General features: G+C 33.0%; 1 protein-coding gene across 3 annotated transcripts; it reads left to right on the top strand.

Annotated features, from left to right (window-relative positions):
* Positions 1 to 27,200, top strand: LOC122633818 (tubby-related protein 4). 3 transcript variants are annotated; one of them, XM_043822207.1, is made up of 17 exons: positions 1 to 188; positions 549 to 1,061; positions 9,506 to 9,673; positions 20,077 to 20,259; positions 20,622 to 20,729; positions 20,889 to 21,054; positions 21,230 to 21,501; positions 21,582 to 21,670; positions 22,067 to 22,201; positions 22,316 to 22,715; positions 22,916 to 23,093; positions 23,198 to 24,845; positions 24,960 to 25,073; positions 25,159 to 25,387; positions 25,503 to 25,688; positions 25,833 to 25,980; positions 26,222 to 27,200. In XM_043822207.1, exons 2-16 carry the CDS (start codon positions 966 to 968, stop codon positions 25,947 to 25,949), a joined length of 4,089 nt encoding a protein of 1,362 aa, XP_043678142.1. In that variant the 5' UTR covers positions 1 to 188; positions 549 to 965; the 3' UTR covers positions 25,950 to 25,980; positions 26,222 to 27,200. The 3 variants fall into 3 exon arrangements, with proteins under 3 accessions (XP_043678142.1, XP_043678143.1, XP_043678140.1); XM_043822208.1 differs by having other exon boundaries at positions 423 to 1,061; positions 25,165 to 25,387; XM_043822205.1 differs by having other exon boundaries at positions 423 to 1,061.

Raw genomic sequence — 27,200 nt, 5'->3', positions numbered from 1 at the left:
TGGTGGTGCTAGTGGTGGTGGTGGATACGAAGTCTCGTGCGTTTCGAGCTCGAGCTTTCTCAGTCGGACGTGTAAACTCGCGTCGAAAGCTTCCATCGAAAGCTTCGTGATATAAGAACGTCAAGATCCGCTATATATCTACTATTATTTCCTTTTTTGTTTTATCCTTTCAAGAAGACTCTTAAACGGTCTCTTTCTCTCTCTCTCTCTTGGTGTCTCTCTTTCTGTCTGTCTGTCTGCCTGTCTGTCTGCCTGTCTGTCTGCCTGTCTGTCTGTCTTTGTCTTTCTCTCTCTCTTTCTCTCTCTCTCTCTCTCTCTCTCTCTTTCTCTCTCTCTCTCTCTCTCTCTCTCTCTCTCTCTCTCTTTCTCTCTCGTATTCCCATAATTCGCGCCTAAATCGAGTCGTCTATTGGTATTTATAGGGAGAAAGAGAGAAATGTATAGATAGATAGTAAGAGGTAAAACGGAAAGGCGGAGGTTCCAGCCGGCAAAATGGCGGCAGGTGAAACTGCAACGATAACCAAGATGTTTAAATCTACGTTAAATAGATAAATATTAAAAGAAGAGAAGAAGAAATATTGTGTTTGGGAGAAAACATTTGATATTTTTTTCTATTACTTCGTGATTCAACGAAGAATGATAACGAAGTGTTTAGTCTTTTGATAATCTCAGTTTTGCCAGCTGATAAGAATTTATATATACATATATATATATAAAATACATATATATATAATATATATACATCATAAAAAAAAAGAGAGAGAGAAAGAAAATTCGAGTTGCCTGTTTCCTGGGTGACCATACGAGATTATCGATCGCGGATCCTTGAACGGTCATGAGAGGAGGAAGCTCGATTTTTCATTGGACTAGCGTGTCCGTCGCTGTTAGATCAAGGTGGTCGAAGTCAAGGATCGTTTTTGGTGTTAATATCGTTTGACGGACTGAAGAGAGGAACCTAAACGATCATGCATCTTCATTTTGAGAAGAATAATAACGCCAAGTGCGACTGTAATATTCTCTCGCTCAGCTGGATGGGCAAAGTACCGGATGAATCACCCGAGGTACGATTATTTTATATGCTAATGTTTAAAAAAACAATTTTTTTCTTTTCCTCTTTTTCTTCTTTCTTTTCTTCTAATTAAGATGGCAGAGAAAAATAGATTGGAGGAAGTAAGGAAGGAAGGAAGGAAGGAAGGAAGGATGGATGATACTTTCTACGGTTTAATATGTATTGTATATGTGTATCTATATAAATATGTGTGTGTGAGAGTCAAGTAGGTATAAAGTTGGAACGCCAATAAAACGTAAAGCTAAACAGGCATCCTTCTAAGTAGGTTAGAAAGTTTCGATAAAGAATTTATAAACATATAGTCTTTCTTCTTTCGATTAGAATCCCTGAATGAATTTTCTATCAAAAGGAATATCGATGATGTTACATCTTATGAGACATCGATTAAATCGGTTTATCGAACGTTTTGAAGATTCGGAGCACGTGTATAATAATGTTAAAGTTGATACATATATTTTTTAGAATGTTAAAAAATTATGGAATTTTTTAATGGTAAAACTTTCGTCTAACCTTTCAAATTTTTCATTCGTAGCGATCTATTAATCTAAAGAAATAATGAGTAACCGTAATAGTACACAAGCACAGTGGCGTTGAAAAGACTTACCACTAATGACGCTTCGTTTGCATAAAACTTTTCTTTCTCTCTCTTTCTCTCTCTCTCTCTCCCTACCTTTTTTAATCTATATAATTTTTAAATTCTACTGCAAAGTTTCGTTACGTTTTATTCATTTTATACTTTCATTCCATAGACTTTTTTCATAATTAACAGAACATTATTAATGTTAATATATAAATTTATTATCTCTACAATAGGGGTCAGTAATTTCTTTGCTCAGTCGAAACATCGTATTTTTTTAGATCCCTAGTTATTTTTGTATAGACGACACTAATACGATTAGGAAGCTCCAACTTAGAATCTTTGAAAGCCACGCAATTTTTAGAATTTATCTGGTCGAACGAACCGCGAAGAGACGAACAGATTTTGTCGTTTATCCATGGATGAAGACGTAATCACTTTGGAGCTTAAAGAAGCACAAGTAAAACTTCACTAAATCTTCTTAGTTTTTTAAGTATGACAAATCTTTTTACACCTTACAACTTATTTATATATCGTACTTTAATAGATACTGACATGCGTGTATAGGGTGTTACATAAATATTTAATAAATTCGAAATATCGAATACGTTAAAATTTTAATTTTTATTAATGTGTAATTTTTATTTATTTGTTTCTTTTTCGTTTTTCTTTTTTTTCTTTTTGATAATTTCATTATTCTTTTGTAACGTTTTGTAACGATCGAGTTCCAGAGAAATGTCAAAGTTGTTGGTTGATCTTGGCCGACCCAGGTCAATTTGAAAGAAAAAGAAACGAGGTTTCGCAACGTGTACGTGGCCAAGTTGGAACGCCAACTCAAGGGTAATGTCAGTCGATCGAATCGTTATCACGCGAGGAGAATAAATAAAAAGGACGAAGTAAAAAGAAATAGGAGTTAATTTGAAAGAGAGACAGAGATAGACAGAAAGAGTGAGAGAGGTGGGAGGAGAGAGAAAGGAGGAAAAAGAAAAAAAAAAAGAAAAGGACGAATACAACCACTTGCGTTGTAGAGTCGTGAAGTGGCGAAGTTCAGAATGGATCAGCTCGTAGAATCGGTGGTGCGTGTAGGTACGTTGAGTTAACAGATGTAGAGCGTGAAATCAGTTTGTCGTGTTCTCGTGCTAACCGATTCAACTGTCATTTTCGTCTCTGCGTTCGTGTCAAACGCAGCACGAAATTAATATCCGATTCACCCTCGCTTACAGATCTCATCTACGACAGCATCAACTATACCTAATTTCTCGTTATGTCATTGGTTCGGTCTATTTAATCGGTTACGAAAAAAAAAAGAAAACAAAAAAAATTATTCATTCTATTGTGTTCAATAAATCGACGAAAAAAAAGAAAAAAAAAAAGAGAAAAATAAAAATAAAAGGGACAAGGATTTTTATTGTACATATTAAAGTATTTCATAAATATGAATTATCGATATGATCCCATTTAAGGGACCGACGTAACGTTGAAGTTAATTCTTTTTCTTAGAATCGTCTATTCGAGTTAACGTTAATTTTAGATGGAATAACGAACGTACGTAAAAGACTGACAGAAACAAAGAGGAAGTTCATTATCTTTTGACTAAAGTCAAATAACATATTCTAATAAATATTTTGTTAAAGAATCCGAACGATTAGACGTACCGTGAAAGAATGGAAAGAAAGATAAAACATTTTTTCACGAGTCTCCGAGGGATTTCGTTCGACTGGGGGTCGGTTAATAATCCCTTGGAGAATCGGCAGGCCACATCAAAGAGGTCCAAGGAAGATTGGAATCCATTGGGAGAGGGGGAGTAAAGTCTTCTTTTAAGGGATGTGTATGTGTGTGTGTGTATATACGTATATATATATATATATATATATATATATATATATATATATATATAAGATGAGAAGTAGGATTCACCCTCTCTTCATAGGCATACGACGATGATGCAACACGGGGGAACAAGAAGAGAACTTTCGTAAAGGGAGAAACCTTATGAGTAGTGTTATACTGGCAGAGCCTGCTACTTCTGCTTTCTCAAGATCTAAGATCATGCCTGGTGTCTCAAGTGGTTCTCATTTCATGATATTGTACATACACACATACATGTTCCAACAATTGCCTTGCGCTGCATCCTGCAAACTATAACCATTAACAGTTCGTAATATTTCTTCGCAATTATCCAATTTGTCTAGGGTTAGTTTTTTTCCACTTTTTTTCTCTTTTTAACATACAATTTTTTATTTAATTTTTTTTCTTCCATAAGGAAAAAAAGAAAAAAGGAAATAAAAAATGTAATAGATTTGTATGAATCAATCGAATAGAACGGATTCTTTTTTAAATGTTTGATTTTTTTACAGCGTGGAGAGAAAGGAAGATGGAAACATTTTCTTTTTCTTTTTTTTTTCTTTTCTTTTCTTTTCTTTTCTCTTTATTCGGTCGCACGTATAAAAGAATATGTGGCAAAAGATATAAGTATTAACCCCCTAATATTATCTTCAAAGAGAATAGAGAGAGAGAGAGAGAGAGAGAGAGAGAGAGAGAGAGAGAGAGATCGACGACACATCGAGTATACTGAAAGTCTGAGCCCACGAAAAGGGCTTACAAAGGGACCGCGAGAGTGTCTAAAGGCAATGACGTTCAATTAATCTCGGTCTCTCGCTTTCAGTGATGCAATCTCTCGCGAGTTTTTGGCCACGCTCGTGTTCCCATTCATAAGAGTTTTCGCACTTAAGCACGTGGCACAGGTAGATATATTTAGATACACTAACGATATACATATGTATAAAATCGAACGAGTTCCGTTTGATGTATTTATGTATTTATATTTTATTATTTCGACAGGGAATCTTAAAGTAATTATTTAAATTATCTGATATTATTAAGACTGAACTTTGAAGGTGAAGATAAATCGTTCGATTAAAATCCTATCTAACGTAGATCGAAATGTTAATTCTTTAAAATAAAGGGATGTGGATTTTGATTATCGTCATTAAGTTTGTTTGTTTCTTCTTTGTTATAGAAAGTAAAACATTGATCTTACTTTTAATTTGTAACTTTAAAGTTGGATTTATCTTGATGGAAAAAAATTGCATTCGAGTGTTTCAATCGAGAAGTAAATTATGACGTGGATCGATTAAAATTCTCAAGAAGTCGAAATTAATTCGAATGAAAAGGAAGATCGATCTTTTCTTTCGAAGATAAATAATGATCGATTGCTCATCTTGATCATTCTATGTTAAACTTATAGTTTCCATTGAGAAACTTCTATTACACGGACCCATAAATTATATGTCTTCATGAGAAGCCATAAGGGTTGTCCCTTTGAAAATGACGTCAATGATTTGACATTGAAAGTGAGTTAGAATGTTTTTAAGCGATTATTTTCATACGAATGGAAAATAAATTTATCATGGAAATTTGGAAAAGAAAATATATATATATATATTTTTTCTTACACTACCAATGATTTAGACAAACGATTTTTTTTTTCTTTACAGAAAATAAATTTTATTTTATGTGCCTATGGTATATATATATATTTTTTGTTTGTTTTTGTTTTATCTTTTTATTGGTCTTTTTTTTGTGAATATTCATAGTTACATGAATATTCGATGAAACGTTTGCCTTCATATCGTGAATATTCAATCGACCGATTTGTAAAAACAAATTCACTAATCATATTATACCAATGAAATTACTATCTATATATATTTGAAAAAAAAACCTTGCTCGAATTTATTTCTTTTTTCACGAATGATTTATAAGTGAATTATAATTCTCAAAGTTGATATATTTATTCAAAATAAAACTCATGTTATTTACAACGAGCAGCTTGGTCAAAATGTTATAAATGAATCGTTCGTAATAATTATTACGATAGTATTTAAAGGAAACAAGTAATGTTCGGTCTCGTTCGTTTGAATTAAAAAAAAAAAAAAAGAGAAAAGAAACAGAAGAAGAAAAGGAAGAGAGCAAAAAGAAAAAAAGCAAGGACATCCGCTGCGACGATGGTAGATCAATTGTAGGTTTATGTTGGGTTTTATAGAAATCCTTTTTTTGTTCTATAGGAAAGTTCTTGACAGAGGGACATAGAAGAAAAAACGTGGGGTTGCTTTGTAAATGGAAAAACTTGTTCCTTTCAACGTCGAAAGAAAAATGAAATAAGGAATGAAAGGACTAAAGAGCAAAAGAGAAAGACAGAGAGGGAGAGAAGATAAGGATATTAGTATAGAAAAATATAAGGGGGAAGAAAAAGAAAAAAGAGAAGAAAAGAAACAAATAATTTTGTGTCTTTGTTGAAATTAATAATAAAAATGAGGAAGATCGAAAGTAAAAGAAAATAATATATACATAGATACATACATACATACATATATACATACTAGCTCGTATACTGAGAAATATGTTTTTCATATTTTCATATTTTTATTAATATGAGAAATAAGACGAAGAAAAAGATGAAAAGTAGAAGAAAGCGGATAAAAAATTTGACAAGTAATGTCAAAAAAGGATAACGTTATATCATTCGAATTATATACTCGCAAGGTGGATCGTGCTTAAATCGATAACGTCATTATTGAGACCCGTTTCGCTCGTGATGCCAGCCATTGTTCTCGGTTAAATCGAATAGTACCACTTGAAAGAAGCACCTGCCTCTTGACGAGGAAACGTCGTATCGCAAGCATGTGGTCGTCAAGTTTTTCATCTCTCTTATTTCTAGTGTATTGTTTTTGTCAAAATGATTACGAATATCGTTTCACCATTGAAATGTTTTCCAAATTTTTTTGTTTTCTTTTTTTTTAATTTTTTTTTTTTAGATTACTTATATACACAACTTTAATCATTGTAACTTCAATAACAAAAAATTTTCCGTTCGTTCTCTCTTTCTTGTTTAATTGAAATTAAAAGGTAAAATAGAGAGAGAGAGAGAGAGAGAGAGAGATGGAAAGAAGAACGTTTAAAAAATATCTTTCTATTAGTGACCGTTCTTGTTACGATTTACACGAGATTAAGTGATGATTAAATTAGGAAATTTAATTAAACACATTTACTTTTGTATATAAGTATTATATCTATAATTAAAAAAGATAATGGATCTTAAAGACTGTGATAAATCATAGAAAAAAGAGAAGAAAGGAAAAATAGGGGAAATTTTATATTAAAAAAAGAAGAAAAAAAAAGAAAAGGAGAAGACGAACGATTAGAAATATTTAGGAATTTTAATTAAATTAAATGTTTCCTTCCGAACTTTGAACGTACTTGAATCGATTTCTATTGTAAGTCACTCTTCAGCAACCTCGAAAAAAATGTAAGACAGAATGAGAGATAGAAAGATATAGAAAAGGGTCACTCATTTCATCGGTCTCAAGCATTTATTTCATCGTCCTCGCATCTTCCTGCAGTTAAATCCCCCGATTCCTAAGCATGTTGCATTGGTAATTCTATGGTGATGCTTAAACACGCGAGTTTGCATGGTAGGAGGTGCTTGCCTTCGAAAATTAGAAAGCTTTGCTTTTAACGATCCGATCCGTGCCGTCTCGCGAGAAACTCCAAAGTCTTCCTCTCCACGTTCCTTTTCCACAAGTTCCTTATGGATAATCCTTCATGAGCTCACGCTATCCGTAAAATCTACGTCACCAACTTCTATTACTTTGCTAACGTAAAACGCAATATTTTGCGTGTGAGCGAAAATTTTTAATGAGGCAACTTGAACGACGGACTCCTACGTTAATCTTTCCACCTAACAAAAGTTGAATAAGAAATTATATTGAAACGACGACGAACTTTTGACGACGACGACGATGACGTTCCCTTCGGAAAATTTTTTTAAAGATTTTTAGAACGAATTTATATATCATTCATTAACTATACCCCTGATACACGAGAGATTTGAGAATATTCATTTTTCTTCTTTTTTTCTTTCTTTTCTTCTTTTTTTTGTTCCTTTTTCTTTTTTTTCCCCCTTTTCTTTTTTTGGAGATATGCAAACGAACCTCGACCGGCATTAAAACCGTATCGTTGAATAATTTAAAAGGAAAATTCCTTCCTCGCTCGATAATAACATTGAGGATAGAAAGAGACAGAGAGATAAAGATAGGGACGGAGAAAGAATGAGAGAGAGAGAGAGAGAGAGAGAGAGAGAGAAGAGAGAAAGGGGAAAATAAACTCTTTCAGAGGAGACACGATTTATTGAACACTTTTTAGGAACAAGAAGAACGAAAAGATCGGCTCGGAAAATTCCGCTTCTCCGCGGCGATTTCTTTGGACGAGTCAAACGCATCCATTGTTCTACTGGTTAAGTCATACCGGAGCCTTTGTTCCTCGAGTTTACTACTTACCGCATGAGAGAAAGCTCTCTCTCTCTCTTTCTCTCCCTCTTTCTTCTTCTCTCTCTCTTTTTTCTCTCTGTCTCTCTTTTTTTCTCTCTCTTCACTTAAGGGTAATTTACGAGGGCGATTTCAGGTACTCGAGTATCGTTCTAAGAACAGGGAACAATTTTTTCACTTCGACGAAGAACGTATTTTATTCATTAAGAACAAAAAAAAAAGAAAAAGAAAAAAGAATAAAAAGGGGAAAAAGGAGGAAAACAGAAAAAAAATATTACTCTCGTATGATTTTTTTTTTTTTTTTTAGACGAATATCTCTAAACAAATTTTTTTTCTTTCATGTAAAATTTCGTTTCAATTCGGACGGAAATGAAAAGAGACTTTCCCCTTTCTTTCTTTTTTTTCTTTTCTTTTATTTTTGGGAAACTTAATTGGCCAATTACATACATATGTAGAAGAGAGAATGGGTGCTTCCTTCAATTAAATTTCTTGGACGAAACGCCTACTAAATGTTCAACCTCTCTCTCTCTCTTTTTCTCTCTTTTCGTTGCAACACGAACCTTCGCTCGGCTTCATTTCCGTCGAGAATTTCATCTTTCTCCTTGGCAACGGACTAGCACCCTAACTCACCATCGCCGTGAGCGAATGCGTCGGGCTTCTCGTAATCGAATATTCTTCAAACAGCAGTCGTGACCCAGACGATTTTCGTTTAGTCTCTCTTTTTACCTACCTATCTACCTACCTACCTACCTACCTACCTACCTACCTACCTATCTATCTATCTATCTGTCTCTTTCTAACCATTAAAGAGATATCGGATAACGGATACACTTCTTTGATACTCTTTCTCAATGATTTTTACTTATTCATTTTTTTCTCGCTTTTTTTCTTCTTTCTAAAAAAAAAAATATAAGCAAGTGATTAAATGTTGTTTTAGGAGATAGGATGGGCAGGAGAAATGAAAGAACAAAAAGAAAAGAAAACAGAAATTCGTTCTCCACTCGATCAGACTTAATTCTGTCCCGTTGATTGTTCGTTTACAATGGACTCTGATCGTTCACGTGTATAAACGTTTCATAGGTACATGAGAAAGGGATGATTTCGATCGTAGAAGGGGATGGAGTAGTAATTGGGTGAAAGGATCGAAAATTTCCTGTATTTCTAATTACTTCTTGATACGTCTGTTAATTAACGAACATTAGTCTTTCTCTATACTCCAGTAATATCTCATTCTAATAAAATCTTTTATATCGTATTCAAAGATTTAACGGTAATAAGAACGTACAATCTTATATTTATATTTTCCTCTGGTTAATGCTTTTTTTTCTTTTTTATTTAATTTAATTTGATTAATTTTTTTTTAATTAATTATTATATATATACAATTTTTAAAATTTTTATTTAATTAATTTTAATTAATTTTTTATTATATTTAATTTGATTTGATTTAATTTTTCTTTTTTTAACGATAAGAATTAATTATAGAAATATATGAATGTTTTATAAAGTTCCTTTTTTTGGGTTTTTTTTCAGGACGAAGGATGGAAGCTTGATCGTACAAATTACTATCAGGAGGGTTGGTTAGCTACCGGGAATGCTCGTGGTCTAGTCGGAGTGACATTTACTACTTCACACTGTCGTACCAGAGCAGCGGAACTTCCGTTACGAGCAAACTACAACCTCCGTGGTCATCGTAGCGAAGTGAGTTTGATTTTCACGAATTCAAAATCAAAGTTACTCGAATGAACGAGTAACTCTCAGTATTTCAAGATACTTTGATTTCATGAAAATTTATTTTCGTGTCACGTCTAACTTGATCATCGTCGATCGGTATCAATGAACTCTTCTACAATATAAATTTGAAGTTGTACGGGCTCGTTAACGTGCATCATTAAACTTTTATTTCGTTTCATTCGTATATCTGAAGTTTTTCATTTTTTTATGTTTAAATTAATAGAAATAATACTATAAATTGTACGTTATATAATATAATTTTTGTTATAGATAAGATAAAAAAGATTGTTATAAAGGATTAACAATTTAATTGAATTATTTCTTTTTGTTTAGAATCCTCTTTTATTTGAAGCTATTGGTACGAATGCGAGAAAAGAGAGTTTTTTTTTACCGACGTTCGAGCTACATTTTTTTTCTATATCATTTCTCTTTTTACAAACTTTTTGAATTCCATGGAAATTACCAAACTCGCTGAAAAATTAGAAGAAAAGGAACAAAAAGAAAAAGGAAAGAAAAACAAAAAGAAAAAAATAGCGAACGATTCGAAACTGATTCCAATATTCGTGGATCTCTCATGTTATCGAAAACTACGGTCGACCAGCCGCAAATTAAATCAGTACTCTCGTTGAATTCTTCTCAGAAATAAAAAAGAGAGATTTGGTACTAAAAGCACAATGAAAAATATCGTGAAACTTTCGAATCGTGAATTTCTATCTCTTTTATTTCATTCCATTTTTTTATTTTTACTTTTTTCTTCTATTTCTCTTTTGCCTACCAACATAGAAACGATGAATACAATGATATTTACTCGTAAGATTATTTGAATAATAATATTACCATATATATTCCACCAAGCGTGAATATAGACTGACGTATCAGGTACAACGTTATTACATTCGTTTGGTAAATCCTTTAAGATTATTTAAATGAGTTAATATTGAATTAATTTCAAATATTATATATATAATATATAAAATCATGAATAATCATGATTCTATATATATATATATATATATATATATATATATGTTCATGATTATTCGTAGAAGAAAATTATTTCTTGAAAGTTATTCAATACTATATATTTGTATATCTTAGCTAATCTTTAAAAATCAAATAAACTTTTTCGAGTAAGAAAGAGAGAAAGAGAAAGAAAGAAAGAAAGAGAGAAATCTCTCGCTTTCTCTATCTTATTAAGTCGAAATCGTTTCGTGTAAATGTAAATGGAGCAGAATTAACGGGAGAACGATATTAAAGAAATGAACTTTCCTTCCAGTTCGTAAAGCAACAGACATTGACAACGTAAATTGAGTGTAAATCATGATTTGAACGTTCGATTAAACATCCTGAAATCTCATTTTTCATAGCATACACGTGGCTATGTATGTATATACTATATACATACATATTACATATATGTATCTTATACGATGGAGGGTTGAACGAACTCGATAAAATAGTTATGCGAAAGCTCATCGTCCTATCAGTTTCATACCACTCGTGTGGTTTTCTTCTAAATGTTCGATCAAGAAAGAAATCGAATATTTGGAAATAGTTGATAACGTACGAACCTTTCGATCACGTTTCCCCTAAACACGAAAAGATAAATTTTAGAAGTTTTTAGATTAAATCATTTCAAATAAATCATTCATTTCAATTTTAATTTAATCGACAAGAACGAAAAAAAGAAGAAGAAGAAAAAAGCAAGTAAATCGATTAAATTAACAAGAAAAAAGAAAAACATTTTGTCAAATTAATAATATAAATATATATATATATATATATATATATATATAATATAATCGAAAATCGATTTTTAAAGAAAACGATTTCTAATCTATTAAATAGCAACATTTTTTAAATACTTATATTCATTCATATTTAAGAAATCATAATCTTTGACTTACAGTCTAAATTGATTAAAAGAGATTTCACCTTTAATCGATATTATAACGTGATAAATAAAAAGATATAGAGAGTGGAAGGAAGAGAGGTAAAGAGTGAAAAAGAAAAAAGAAAAAGAAATAGAAGCATCTAAGTCTGCTTATAGTGCGACGACTTCTTCGGTATTAATAACAGCAGCTTAAAATCTCCGAGCTTCCAGGGAGATATTTTCTCGTCTTCGTCTCTCGCGCGTTATTACTCCACATTTCATGCCATCCATCCCTCTCTTCTACCCTCTCTTATACCTTCTCTTCTCGCGTTATACGTACCAGCACCCAATGCCACCCTTCTTTTCCTTTCTTTTTCTATGCGTTCTCGTTCGTAGTACATATATACGTATACATACGTATATGTATATATGTAGGTATGTAGGAGTTTGACAAAGATAGAGATATACGGCGAAAGAGGGTGAAAGAGAAAGAGAAAGAGAGAGGGAGAGTAAGAGAGAGAGAGAAAGAGAGAGAGAGAGAGAGAAAGAGAGAGAAAGAGACAGAGATAGTAAAAAAGCTCGTTCACCTTACACTCCCTCACCGCAACCTGGCTCTCTTCTGTTCACGAGCCTGACACCCCCGTTTTAAAGGTTCGAGAGGGCTGTGCTGTAAATAAGAGCCTTCGCAAGCTCACATATTGTGACGAAACAAACGAGGCGTCTGCCCTCATCTCACGATGCAAGTCTCTCAGAGAGCATTGCGTTGTTTTCGTGCACGAACTGTCAGTAATTTTGACTCCTTCAACGATGAACTACCAGCATCGTGTTAATGAGTGCAAAAGCAAGAGAGGGAGAGAAGGAGAAGGAGAGAGAGAGAGAGAGAGAGAGAGAGAGGGAGAAACGCAAAAGTATAAAAAGGCAAAGATCATATGTAACTGTATATCGATCAAATTCGATCAGTTCGATTTATTCAAAATTTGTATGAAATTAATAGTTTCACCTCTTGGAAGTTTTTCTATTTCTTTTTTTTTTCATTTAGATATTCTCTTTTTCGTCGTATTTCTTTTTTTTTCCTTTGTGTTCAAGTTTGCGTAGTTTCTTTTAAAATAATTTCTAAACTATTTCACAGACTCGTTTTTTTTTATTTATTTATTATCCTTCGATTATTATCGTCGTTCCTTTTCTTTCTTTCGTTTTTTGCATTTGTGAATAAATGAAAAAATAACAAGTTTTTAGATTTAAAAAGTTTGATATTCTGATTTTGAATGTTATTCTTATCACTTATGAAGATTTTATTTTTTTAATGAGAAGTGGGAGAGAATGGAAGAGAAAAAGAGAGAGAGAGAGAAAGAGAAAGAGAGAGAGAGAAAGAGAGAGAGAAAGAAACATGCTTTTGCGTTCACATCGGTCTGTATTTCAGAGAGTTTAAGGGTAGCCGACGTGGTATCGATCTGGCACGCAGTGCTGTTTTAAGACAGTGACTCTCAACTCTTATCTTCGAGACCGTCACTCGTTCGATCGTGCTAAAGCACCTTTCAACCCTTCTTCTACTTTTTTTCCTTTTCCCTTTCACACCAATGCATCTTCGAGGTATCACTTTTCTCTTTAGAAATCACTTCACTCGTGAAATTTTGTCGATGCAGCGAAACGTAAGTGATACTTCGTTCTAAAATTCCCTAATTGTAGATATAGAAAGGTTTCAAGAAATTTCAATTCGATGTACGAAATGTTTCGTACAAACATTTCGATGTACGAAAAAAATTCGCAATTCAAGAAAGAAGAATGATTTAAGTAGAATAATTTGACTATCGTCTGACCTAAATCTTGTTTATAATAAAAAGAGAAAGTCACTAAAATAGCTAAATAGGCAACACGTGCTTGCTAAAGAAAGAATCTGTTTTTTTTTCTCTTTATACATATATATACATACATACATACATACATACATACATACATACATACATATATATATATGTATGTACATATATCGTTGTTTTTTTTTTCTTTTCTTTTACGAAAGCATCAAAGCGACGAGACGTTATCGGTTCAACCAATGGACTGGCACACAGCTCGATTTAAAAGTACTGCCAATTATCAAAGTTCTCGATCGAACGTCACCGATTCCCATAGAACGGTACGTTGAACTTAGTTTAACAAATTCGAAGCGTTAATGCACATCGAACGATCGATTTTATTTATCTAGATCTATTTTACTCCCTAGTTATTCAGGTCGATCATTAAAATTTTATTATCCGTTTATCAAGATTAAATCGAGATACGAAGAGCGAGATATGAATTTTCACGAAGAAAATTTCGGAGTAGAATGGAAAGAAGAACAAAAAAATAAAGAAAAAAAAAAACAGAAGCAGAAAAAAATAGAAAAAGCTTGTCGTCAAAAATATATTGTATTTTCCATTATCGATAATCATTATGGTAATTGAATTAAAATTTTGACGTGTATAATAAAATAAGCTGAGAGCTTTCAGCAAAGATATTTGGAAGAGCTGGCGACGGACTGGGCGTGTCGATTATCGACCACAAACTCCTCTCCTCATTCGAAAAATAAATGTTTGCTACGAAACAAGAAATGGATGTAACGCGATCAGACGGCAAATAAAGGGAAGAGGGGAAGAAAATAACGGATTGGTCCGTTTTTATCCTTGGGACATTAAACGAGCCATATATCGGGATCGAATATGAAAACGAACATTATTCTTCTCGATCTCTTATATTTCCACGAGTTTGACCAACTGGTTAGGTACTTTTACTTACTTAGGTATAATGTCGTATCTTCAGTTATTCCTGTTCTAGGCCGTACCAACTGTGCTTCGTAGGAACGAATCGATAATCGCCAGTATAACACCAAGTCGTCGTGCTCGTTTCCATTACGAGCCGATTTCCGATTTCCATTTGTGTTTCGTTTAAAACAAAGATGTTTTTTCTTTTCTTTTCTTTTTCTTTTTCTTTTTTCTTTTTTCATTCCTCGTCGATCGTTTATCGAAATCGTTATGTGATTATTATTTTCATTATTGGATTAAGTATATTCCTGTCACAAGCATTCAACGACGTACTCCTACCTCGTAATAATTCTTTTATATTTTTCTTTTCTTTTTTTCTCGATCTAATCGAGAACGAGAACGAGTACAAGAATGAGAACGAGAACAAGAACGAGAACGAGAGAGAAAGAGAGAAAGAAAGAGAAAATAAAAATGAAAAGTAATAATAAATATACGAAGCTTAAGTAATATAAAATTCTAAATGGGTTTTCGTGTCGATTTGAATGAAGCTTTTAGAGTCTCCCTCGAAGAAAGCTTTTTCCTTTTAACACGTCTATAATATCGGAATGATTTATCGTCGAGTATAGGTGTTACTACGTCTGACAATAAAACCAGATGAAAAATAGAAGGTCCACTGAAAGGAGTAAGGCCAAGACTTGCTCCAGTTTTCCTATGACCTATTCGAATTATTCTCTTTACTATGATTTTTTTTTCTTCCTTTTTTTTTCTCTTCTCGCAAATATTTCCGAGTTATTAAAATACGATTCTCGAAAGATAAGAACTACTGTTTTCTAATACGTTTTTTCTTCTAACGATGACGTGTTATGTAATAAATCGTCTCTGTAATGTAGAATCGAAACCGCAAATGCAAAATAATATGTACATTTTTTTCTTTCTTGTCTCGTGTTATGTTCGGTCTCCGAAGATAGGAGAAAAAAAAAGAGAAAAAGAAAAGAAAATAACAACAATAACACAAAAAAAAAAAGAAAAAAGATACAGGTGGCTACGTTTCCGAGCAATCGAGAGATTGGACCGAGGAAAATCTCTCCGCGTTGACATCATTAGAGCTTCTCGGGTTTATTGTAGAAGTAACATCAACGAGAGACACTAAGTGGGACAGTGAAAACGTTGATGCAGGGTCGAACTAGGAATGTACTAATCCCTTGGGGATGAAGAGCCGCCACGTGGCTTGTATCTATAGAACGTAAATCAGTAAAACTAAACTTTTATTAAATATTTTAGAAAAAAAAATATTTATATAAATATGTAGATATATATATATATATATATACATATATGACGGTGAGAAGATATACCAAATTATAATTTTTAATATATATTTTCGTACGATTAACAAACAAACAAAGAAACAAACAAAAAAATATATTTATATTAGAGAAATATTCACATAAAGGAAAGATAAAGAGAAGGAAATCTGAAAATTTTTTAAATTGAAACGAAATAAAGAACACAAGTAACACAGATAGTAGGAAGTTTGCCTTGACATTGAAAAAGACCTCGTTCGCTTCCAGTCATTGATTTAGCGTGTGACTCGACGAGAGAAACGTTCCAAGATTCGCTGCAGCGTTTTGCCGCATTGCATTTGTACCCTTACGATACCCTACGATTTTACTCGTCGGCGAACTTCGTGAAAGAATTTCATATAACATATATGTATATATATATATATATATATATATATATATATATATATAAAATAAGGAAGATAGAACAAAAAATGAAAAAGAAGAAGAAGAAGAAGAAGAAGAAGAGTAAGAAAGAAAGAAAAAAAGAGAAAGAGAAATAAATGGATGTAAGGGTGAGAAAAAGGAAACGCATTTATCTTCTTTCGAAAAGTAAAAAAGAAAGATAGAAAGAGAAAGAGAGGTAGAAAAAAAAAAGAGAGAGAGGAAGTGAAAGCATTGCCATCAAGTACTGCCAATTAGCTAAATGAAGAACGTTCGTTCAAAGGCTCCCTTCGAATAGATAGAAAGATAAAGAAAGATTGTCTTTTGTGGCGAGTGAGAGAAAGATAAAAACGTTATGAAAACTGTTTGTATATATGTATATATGTATGTATGTACATATGTGCATATGTGTATTTAAGTATGTGTGTATATGTGTATGTATACCTATATATATATATATATATATATATATATATATATATATATATATATATAGATAGATGCGTATGTATGTGTGTAAAAAAGGGAGAAAAGGGAAAAAAGGAAAAAGAGAGACGTAAGATTTAAACGGAAAGTGGAGACGAATATATACCTAAAGCTGGCACAATAGTCTACTAAAAGATTCAGGAGAGTAAGCTTTACTCATTTTTCGAGAAGAAGATAGAGATAGAGATAAGAGATAAAAGATAAAGAAAAAGGTGTTAGTAAAAGTACCTAACTCTCTACTCCTTCGTTGGTACGACTGGAAACAGAATTTCATATCGAGTAAAAGCGAGCGAAGCATGTTACGCTTAGCTTCGTGCAGGACAAAAGGGAAGCGTGGGAGGTCGAACACAGGGCTTCTCGTTTTTCACGTTCGTTCGTCGAGTGGAAAATATACGATGCTTGTAGGGAAAAGTATACCTCCATCTTTCTCTTATCAACGAAGGTTTAAAAAGAGAAATAGAGAAGATATATATATATATATATATATATATATATATATATATATAGAGCCAATGACCGATACACATATGTACACACAAAGAATACACTGGAATCCTTAAAAATATTATTTAAATGAAACATTTAAATCATTCTATTCGCAACAAATGTAACAAACGCAAAAAACTATTGAATCATAATTCACGTTACAACTTCTCTATACAACATCATTCAGATTGTTTGTCTTGTTTAGTTTGATTTGATTTGGTTTGATTTGATTCCGTTCTGTTTCGTTTGTTTCCAGCCTTTCTATACCTGTCGACTATTGTAAATGCTTTTCGAACGTTCGTCAGAGAAATTCTAGTAAAGATGATTTTCCCATACGAAACACTATTATTATTCTCGTCTATTCAAAAGCAATGCAAGACGAAGACGATATCGTGTATTATTGTATGTAAAGGTACTTATATAACATCCCATTTCGAATGATTGAAACATAGATGAATTCTGTATGTATTATAAACGCATATGACTAACGCGTATATTTACTTTAACGCTTTTCATGGGATTCCATTAGTTCGATGAGAGAAAGAAAAAAAGAACAAATATTTTAAAGAACTAACAGAACGAAAAGAAAATTTCGTTTGACTATAAAATTCATATTTTCTTATCAATTCATCAAATCTTATCTATAAAGGGGAAGGATCTCAATATCGAATTCTTCATATTCGAGTTCGAAATTCTTGGTAAATCTCAACATCGGAAGATATTTTGCCGATGTTTTGTCGTGCATGGAATTTTACACATAATCTTCGAGAAGTACTCGGGCCACAATCTCGCATTCTACATATATGGCTTCGATGCCACAAGAGAATTCGAGGCAACCGTCTTATCGATCACTACCCTCCTCCATGAACTCTATCCTCTTCTATTTCTCTCTCTCTCTCTCTCTCTCTCTCTCTCTCTCTCTCTCTCTCTCACTATCTTTCTTTCTTTTCATTTTTCCTTTTTCATCTCAGTATATCTCCCGTCGTTCATGTTTTCACAATTTTTGAAATATAGACTCGTGTATCTCCTTGGTGATATCGTTCCTATCGCCTTCTGCTACGTTTTATCGTAATCTGCAAATCCATAGCCTTTGGAAGAAAGTTGAGAAATTCAGAAATATATATGAAACCTACTTCTAATGCACTCTCTTTCTCTCTTTCTATCTCTCTCTCTTTCTTTCCCTTTCTTTCTTTCTACAATACCGTGAGATCGTTTCGATCGAGAAAAATATATCGTGGGAATTTTCAATAGGTAAACAAGAGAACGAAAAAAATCGAACGTGAGAAGGGAAACCGATGAAAAATAAAGAAAATGTTTCTCTTGATAACTTAGAAATACGTCGCGTTTTATCGTCGTGTAACAATCGATCATAAAAATAACATGTTTTGTTTGTAAAGTTATTTATTTATCGATAATTAATTAAGCAATACGTATTAGTTTTATTAAAAGTGACATATAAAGGAATTATATGCGGGGACAATTGTTTTAAGCAAATAAATATTGGATTTTCGTTGAAATGACCAATCGTTTTCGTGCGTTCAAACGATGGCCTCAAAATTTTGTTTGAAATATTTTTACGATTTTAGTTTTGTTTTCTTTTTATTTTTTCTTTTTTTTTACAACAACAAAACGAGATAAAAAAAAGTTTTATCCTCGACTCGTAATTTTATGCACCTGTCACGTAGCTGATCATTCTCGATAATTTTTTTTTTCATCCCTTCATGTATACCCGGTCGTTGACTTCTTTCACTAGACAAGTGGATGCTCCGGCATCGATTCGACGTTCACGCAAAGTGCGATTAATCCAGCTCGTACTATACACCCTGTTGACTACACATTCTCCCCTTACTCTCCTACCATGCCCCCCCCCCATAGAATTTCGAGGGATTTCTTTACAAATAGAAATCAACTAGAAGCCTTTTATTCGTATTGAACGGGCAATATTAAAAAAAAAAAAAAAAGAGAGAGAGACAGAAGAAAATAAAATAAGCCTCTAAATAATTTTATTTTAAAGGTATTCCTTTCACGATTTGATATTCGATCATTTTTCTATCGGAAGTATTTTCAAACGACGTAATTAATTAATCCTTTCTAACAATAGCTATTGGTAATTAATGAAATACGCGAGATAGATCACGTTCTTGAAGTTAATGAGTGATACGAAGTAAATGTCCGCACAAAAGAAGGTTTGTCAATGTTATTTTATTATTATTATTATTAATTATTTTACTCGTGTATATATGTTGTCATTCTCGAGTATAGTTCCGCATTACTTCAGACGTCTTATTTCGAAGTTATAATATACTTTCTTCCATTTCTCTCTTTCTCTGTTTTTATGGGGAGAAAAAATAAGAAAGACAAAAATTCGTACAAGTTTCTATGAAAATGACAGATACTCTTTTATCTTTGAAACACGGTTTCATTAAAGAAACAGGCCAGTACTCGAAAATACAAATCCCTCTAATGGCATCCCGAGATAAAAAGCAGGGCTTTGATCATTCGACTAGGTTTGACTGCTGCTTTCAACGAGGCACGATCATAAAAAGAAAAAAGAAAAAAAGAAAAAGAAAACAGAAAAAGAAAAGAGAAAAGAAAAATTCCTGTCAGAAAGTACGAAGTCGATATACTTTATCCTTTTATCGAAGTACATTGAAAGCAAAATTAAAACGGTGATAGTAAAGAAGAAGAATAAAAAGAGAGATGATATTGTTAAATAAATGAAAAATTGACTTAAATTAAAATTCACTTCTCTATGCTCATTATTATCAAGATTTTTTTTTATTTTATTTATTCGCTTTTTAATTGTTTTATTTCTGTCTCTTACTTTTATTAAAGAAAAAAAAAGAACTATGACACATTTTAAGATATTCTGTTTAACCCAAATTTTCTGATGAAAAAGTTATCAACTTGTCCTTTTACTTAAGATTAATATAATGATCTATAATTTTACGAAATGAAAAACGTTGAATTTTCCAATAGTTCCTAACATTTTTCTAATGTATACATATACTATACTTTATCTAATATATTATACATACATATATCGTACTTTTTTTACAGGTAATATTTGTGAAATGGAACGAGCCCTATCAGAAGTTAGCATCATGTGACAGTTCAGGTGTAATTTTCGTTTGGATAAAATACGAAGGAAGATGGAGTATCGAATTGATTAATGATAGGAACACGCCAGTGACGCATTTCTCTTGGTCTCACGATGGTCGCATGGCTCTTATATGTTATCGGGTATATACGATCAATTATATTGTATAGCATTAAATTGATTCCATTTCCTTATTATCGTTTTTTGAAAACTTTCAAATTCATTCAGCTAGAGTTTAGAAATTTGTAATTTCTATTCTATTATTCGAACGTTTCAAATAAGTTTGTTATTATTAACTCTCGGTCGATATATCCATCGGATCATATTATCGAGTTGATTTTATCGGACGTATTGAAATACAATGAAATAGATATCTAATTTCAAATGTAACCAGAGAATATCTTCAAGAACGAATAAAATTAAACGAGAAATTTGTCTTTTACAAAGAATTCGATTATCGATCGATTAGATTTTATTGATTTCTTTTTCTTCTTTTTTTTTTTAGGACGGTTTCGTATTGGTCGGTAGTGTTGGTGGACAAAGATATTGGTCGTCGATGCTCAACGACAAAGCTACAATAACTTGCGGGATTTGGACACCGGATGATCAACAGGCAAGAAATATTTCATTTTTTTGTTTAAACTTATTCATTGTATTATCAACGTTTTTATGTTTCGAATTTGTGCTATCGATCTCTTTTGATAATAATGATTGTCACCTTGTCGCACGAGTTCATTGGAAGAAATTTTTTCATCATTTACGATGATGATAGGTTTATTTTGGAACAACGGCTGGACAATTGATAGTGATGGATGTGCATGGTGCAATGGTATCGGAGGTACAATTGGCAGCGGGCGTAACCTCGATGGCTTGGAGCGCCGAAAAATTTACGATGGAGGAAGGGGACGAAGATGTTACAAGCGATAGATCAAGAAGGGGTAAATAAATATGCATTAATAAATTTACAATATGAATTATTATCGTCTTTTATAAAAAAAAAAAATTACATTCGTTGAAGTATTCATTCAGAAAAATTATATATCAATACATTTTTTGTTAATACACCAAATATATAAAGTTTAATTAATTTCTATATTCTTATATAATCAACAGACGAACGTAATTACGTATTAGCTGTTTGCCTTGCCGACGGTAACATAGTCATGCTTCGTTCCTTCGACGACGTATCACCGATAACTATACGTACAAATTTAAAAACACCTTTACATGCAGAATGGAGTAATTCGAGAAAGCTATTAGCTATTGCGGGAACGAAGGATTCGGATTCTCTTCTTCAAAATAATTCATTAGAATATACGAACCTATTAAAGTTCTATTCGGTTAACGGTACCCTCGTTTACACAACAGTGATTCCATACACGCAGGTATGTTCTCTTATACACGCGAGAAATAAAACGACTTCTTATCGTCCTGACATTGATTTACGAGTTTCGTTATCTTCCAGTGCCCTGTATCGGCTTTAACCTGGGGTCATAACGACAGAAGACTCTTCGTAGCCACTGGTGCAAGAGTACATGCGGCATGGGTCTCCAGGTGATATATAATACGATTTATGTATGTGCTTTTCTTATTTTTTATTTCTTCATTTCATTATTGGTTATAATCATCATGTCGGATAAATAATAATAATGACCTGCTAATTAATATATAAAATATCTATTAATAGTTATAAATAACTTTTACGATTCTGTTAATGTTATATTTGTACACACACACACACACACACACATAATATTAGTTTGTAAAGTATCTGTTAATTGTGCTTTATATAAAAAGTATAAAATTTTATTAATAATGGATATGTAATATTTTCACGAATATGATATTAAAATCGTATGTGAACGTATCGTAACGTAACATAAGTCTCTTGTAACAATGGATAATAATTAAGAACGTTATTTAACTCTAAATGAAATTTCTACGTCATAGGAGGGTCGGTTCGTTGCAGTTGCTATCTAGATTAGCAGTGAGGGCAGCCCTCACGAGAGAATCCAGTGTCCAACAACTTCCGTTACCACCTAGATTAAGAGCATCGGTAGCTGCATTATTTGCTAGTACGATACGGTAAGCAATATTAAATATAATAATAATATTGAACAATTTTTGATTGAAATAGTTTTTTTTTTCTTTTTTTTCCTTCGCTTTTTTTTCTTTTTTTTCTTTTCTTTTTTTTATTAGGTGTCCAGTACCAGAACCAAGAGAATTAAGACGTTTTGTATCTAGGCCACCAGCTGGAAGTGGAAGATTACATTGTACAATGCTTAGACATGCCATAGAACCTATACCTTGTTATACATTATATTTAGAATATTTAGGTGGTTTGGTACCATTATTAAAAGGTCGGAGAACTAGTAAAATCAGGCCAGAGTTTGTAATATTCGATCCTCAGAGTCAAGACACTTTACAATTATTCGACGATCTGTCACAATGTCCTTCCTTCAGTGATGGCTCTGATACAGAAAGAGATACCGCAGATTTATGTGGTTCCCCAAGAAATCGTCGAAAAAATAGAAGAAGGAAGGAAGAAAAGAGCGCAGAGGAAACTGATGATCTCACTTACGTCGACACTTTGCCCGAGGTAGAAGATACCTTTAGAATTTTCAAAGCTTATCAGTTGAATTACTTACTCGATCGATATATATATATATATATATATATATATATATATATATATTAGGAATCGCGTGACGTAGGATAAATCTTAACGAGTATTTTGGGTTTAGGAAGGAACGCAAGTGGAATCATGATCCTTTCCTAACTGAATCTATTTGTTTGCAGCACGCTAGGCTGGTCGAAGTTACGTCAAATATTTGGGGCACGAAATTTAAATTCCACGGCTTGGCAGATTCTGTACCAGCTAACTTAGGTCAAGTTACTTATCGAACATCATTGTTACATTTGCAGCCAAGGCAAATGACTCTGGTGATGACGGAATTGAGAGATGATTTACCTGCAGGTTAACATTCGATTCATTTTTCAAATTGTTCTTTTCTTTTCTCATACTTATCTTTGGACGATTTCGTAAAATTTCTAAATGAAAAAGTTTTCACGTTTTCACAGGTCCAGATCCAAGTTTCAACCCTAATTTATTTTCCGAAGACGAAGAGGAAACATTTCAGGATCTTCAGGGAACTTCTAGAGCAACGTCGGAGACTCAGCCACCTCCGATAGCTCCTATGACACCGCGAAATGCACGACTGAATCCAAATCGTCCAAAGTCACAAATCTCGAATCAATTTTTAACCACAGAAGCCTTACCTGCCTCTTTGGCACGCGTCGAAAGTTACGAAAACGAGTTTCCTTATGTAGATCTTCAAGAGATGACAAATTTGTACGAGAATATACGAAGCGCACCTACGAATACTTATCGGACACCACCGAGACACAATCCACCTAGATGTTGCGACGTTCCAGCTTTGCAATCGCCTAAAAATGCTGTTGCACCGACTCAAACATTAATAGCAACGTCGAATACAGGTACCGATTACTCGAGTAATATTCAAAGAGTTAAAACAGCCTTGGCCGATCAACAAAATACTGGCATGGTTACGAAAAAAGAATTTGAGAATAATAAACTCAATCAGATATCTCAAGAGGACAAATCTAGCCTAACTTCTAGTTCGTCCAACATCATTCCAACGTCCATGCATAACGGCCAAGTACCATTAGGTGAAGCATCGAGTTCGCAAAACTCCATATTAAATAATTTGGAAGGTGGTAACGATTGTTCCCAATCTCAAATGATTTACATGAACGGCATGAACATCATGACGTCGTGTTCGAGTAACGTCCTAAACTCCAATCACTCGAACAACGTGCAACAAAGCTGCCACGGTTTCTTACATCCAAGGAACAATCAAAATAATGGAACTAACTTGAGCATAAGTCCATCGCAAAGTAATTTAAATCCGTTTCCAAAAAATAATAATGGCTCGAACGGTTCGTCCAGTTTATTACTTCCGTCTACGTGTTCCTATCAATTATCAGATAATTCTGATCACGAACAATCGACTTCATGTTCACCGTGTAATTTGAAACAACAAAAGGAAATGAAATCTCAGGGTAGTTATGGAAAAATCAATGTTTCTAATCAATCGAATGGAAAGACAGAAGAGCTTCGTTTTATCGACGAAGAGAGTAGAGCCGAGGGGGACATCGAACAATTTCGTGGAGTTCATAGGACACCAACGGTCGTTAGCATCGGTCCACTTTGTTCAAACGAGTCGATAGTAAGAAGTTGTAGCGTTGGATATTTAGATCTGGTAGACGTTCATCAGTTGGTTCCTTGTGACGTTGCCTTGAAAATGTTGAGAAAGGAAGCACCTAACAAAAGATTGGTATTGGTTTCAAGAAAAACGAAAAGAAGGAAAAAGAATAGACCTCAGCATGACATTGGACAACAAAATACTAAACCACCAAGACTTCGTAATTGTGGTAAATCGAAGAGTTTGGACTCCAGTGATATATTTCCTAGTAACGAACTTATATCTACACCTCCGCAATTGCCTGAACACCTTGAGGAAGTATCGAACGTTGTTAATAATTCTGAAATTGTAACGGAGGAGAAGTGCAGTGATTTAAATATAGTAGTATTAGGGGAGATTAACAACGATACTGTGATGGAACCTCAAAAGAAGATACTTCATGGTAACGATGAAACTTGCGTTGAGAAACCATGTCGATTGGAAACTTGTGTGTCTCCCGTTAGGTGACTATTAGAAAAAAAAATAAAAATTGAAATTAAACAAAAATATTAATTAATTAATCGTCATAAGCACTTATACATCATAGGTAACGTCTTTACGTTAAATATCATTTTTAGGGGTTCTAGTCCAAGTGGATCTTTGGCATCATCACTGGACGGTCTTGCGGCAAGACTCAGAGACTTTGATGAGAGTCATTCGTTACCACCTCCATCACCTCGTCCATCTTCAAGGTAAATTTGTTTGACATAATCAAAAAAAAATTAGATTATTTCAAAATTTTATTTAATAATTAATGTGAAAGAAATAATTTCAAAGCTGTAGACTGCCAAGAAGTTCACCAAGCAGTCCAGCACCCTCGAAGAAAGGAAAGAGACCAGCTTCGGCTTCGCCAATCAGAAGGAGACTTCTATCGAGTCCTTTGTTAAACAGGCGAACACGAAAAAGTCGTGGCGAGAGTTCTGACGAGGAAGGACTTATACAGGACGACTCGTCGTCGAGTTATCGCGACTTGGAAACCTTTCAGAAAGCGCAACTCCGTCAGAAAGTTAGAGAAAATATTCTAAATAATTCAAATCTATAATATATAAAAGAGAGTATCGTTATGAATACACGGACACGTACACACACACACATATATCTATATTTTTATATTATTTTAGTTAAAACAAAGGGGTGCAGGAATGTCTAATGGTCATAATAAACAGGAGACAACCAGACGAGAACTTGTGATGCACAATAAAGCACCGATGTGGAACGAAGCTAGTCAGGTTTATCAGCTTGATTTTGGTGGTAGAGTAACACAAGAAAGTGCTAAAAATTTTCAAATTGAGTTTAGAGGGAAACAGGCAAGTTTTAAATATTGTATACACACACATATATATATATATATATATATATATATAAATTATTTATTATATTTAATTCATTCATTCATATCGACAAATTTATTAATACGAAATATATTTCTGTCATTTTTCGTGATATTATAGGTAATGCAATTTGGTCGGATAGATGGAAACGCCTACACGTTGGACTTTCAGTACCCTTTCAGTGCATTGCAAGCTTTTGCTGTTGCCTTGGCAAATGTTACGCAGCGGCTCAAGTAACCGTCACTCCCCAGTACCTCGTTCGATATATGTACGAAATTAGATACAATTAGTTACACGAACCAACGAGATATATATTCAATCTTTCGTTTAATTTTAATACAATAATTATTGTTAATAATTTCATAGTTGATTTCCGGATATGATTGTTGAATCTAAATGTAGATTGTAAATATGTACTCTTAATTCAATTGTAAAGTATTGAGAAGTCAACTATGAAATAATAAATTATCAGTTTTTTTTTTAATTTTAATTTTAATTCCAATTTATAGATCTCTACGAAATTTGGAGTATGAATATTAACGACGAGAAGAAAAAGACTTACATGTACACAAGACACACACCCACGTGTCTTTCGATTATAAATGATTTAAATAGTCATGGTCTAGAGAAGGAAGTATGTAATTAACAAAAAATTTATTTGATACGTTGAAACGTGTCGTCTTGGAGGTTCTAAAAAGAAAGAAAAAAAAAAAGAAAGGAAGAAAAAAAATACTACAGAAGAAAAGTGCACAAGACCTTTATGCGTTTTCGCAATGAAAAATTTTGTGTGTGTGTCTGTAAAAGATTGAATGAATGTGAATGAAAGAGAAAAGGAGAGAAAGAAAGAGAGAGAGAGAGAAAGAGAGAGAGAGAGAGAGAGAGAGAGAGAGAGAGAGAGATATTCTCCACTTCCGTTGATCAATGTTAAATACGGGAGAAAAGTTACGAGCAATTTGAATTTGTGTGGAACACAAAAGAGATTTTTTTGATAATTGTGGTAATGTTTCGTTATATACATACATAACATATATCTATATATACGTATATATGTGATAACATATATGTATATATATATATATATATATATATATATATAAATATTTCTTCGTCGTACCGTCCAAAATAATTTCGTTTCTCCCAACTTCGAGAGCTCATTTTTGTATAGTTTATGCGACACGTTGGAGTCTAGTAAAATGCTGTTGAAAGTTTCAACTCTCGTTCATTTTTGGCGGACTGCCGAATACGCGCACACATATACACACACATACACAGAAACACACGCTCATATGTACACGCAAATAGACACACAAAGATAAAGACAAAAGACACATTCGAATTTTATATACACATATAATATATTGACGGACTCGCCTTAAACACAATTACACAGATAAAGTGCGAGCGAGTTATGACGTTGTTCAATTTAAATGTTTCTTAAATCGTATGATATATTATAAATTATTAACAAGAACAAAATATTAATGGATA

Source organism: Vespula pensylvanica, chromosome 13 (genome assembly GCF_014466175.1).
Source record: "Vespula pensylvanica isolate Volc-1 chromosome 13, ASM1446617v1, whole genome shotgun sequence".
Lineage (NCBI taxonomy): Eukaryota > Metazoa > Arthropoda > Insecta > Hymenoptera > Vespidae > Vespula > Vespula pensylvanica.
This window is presented reverse-complemented; position numbering and strand designations above follow the sequence as displayed.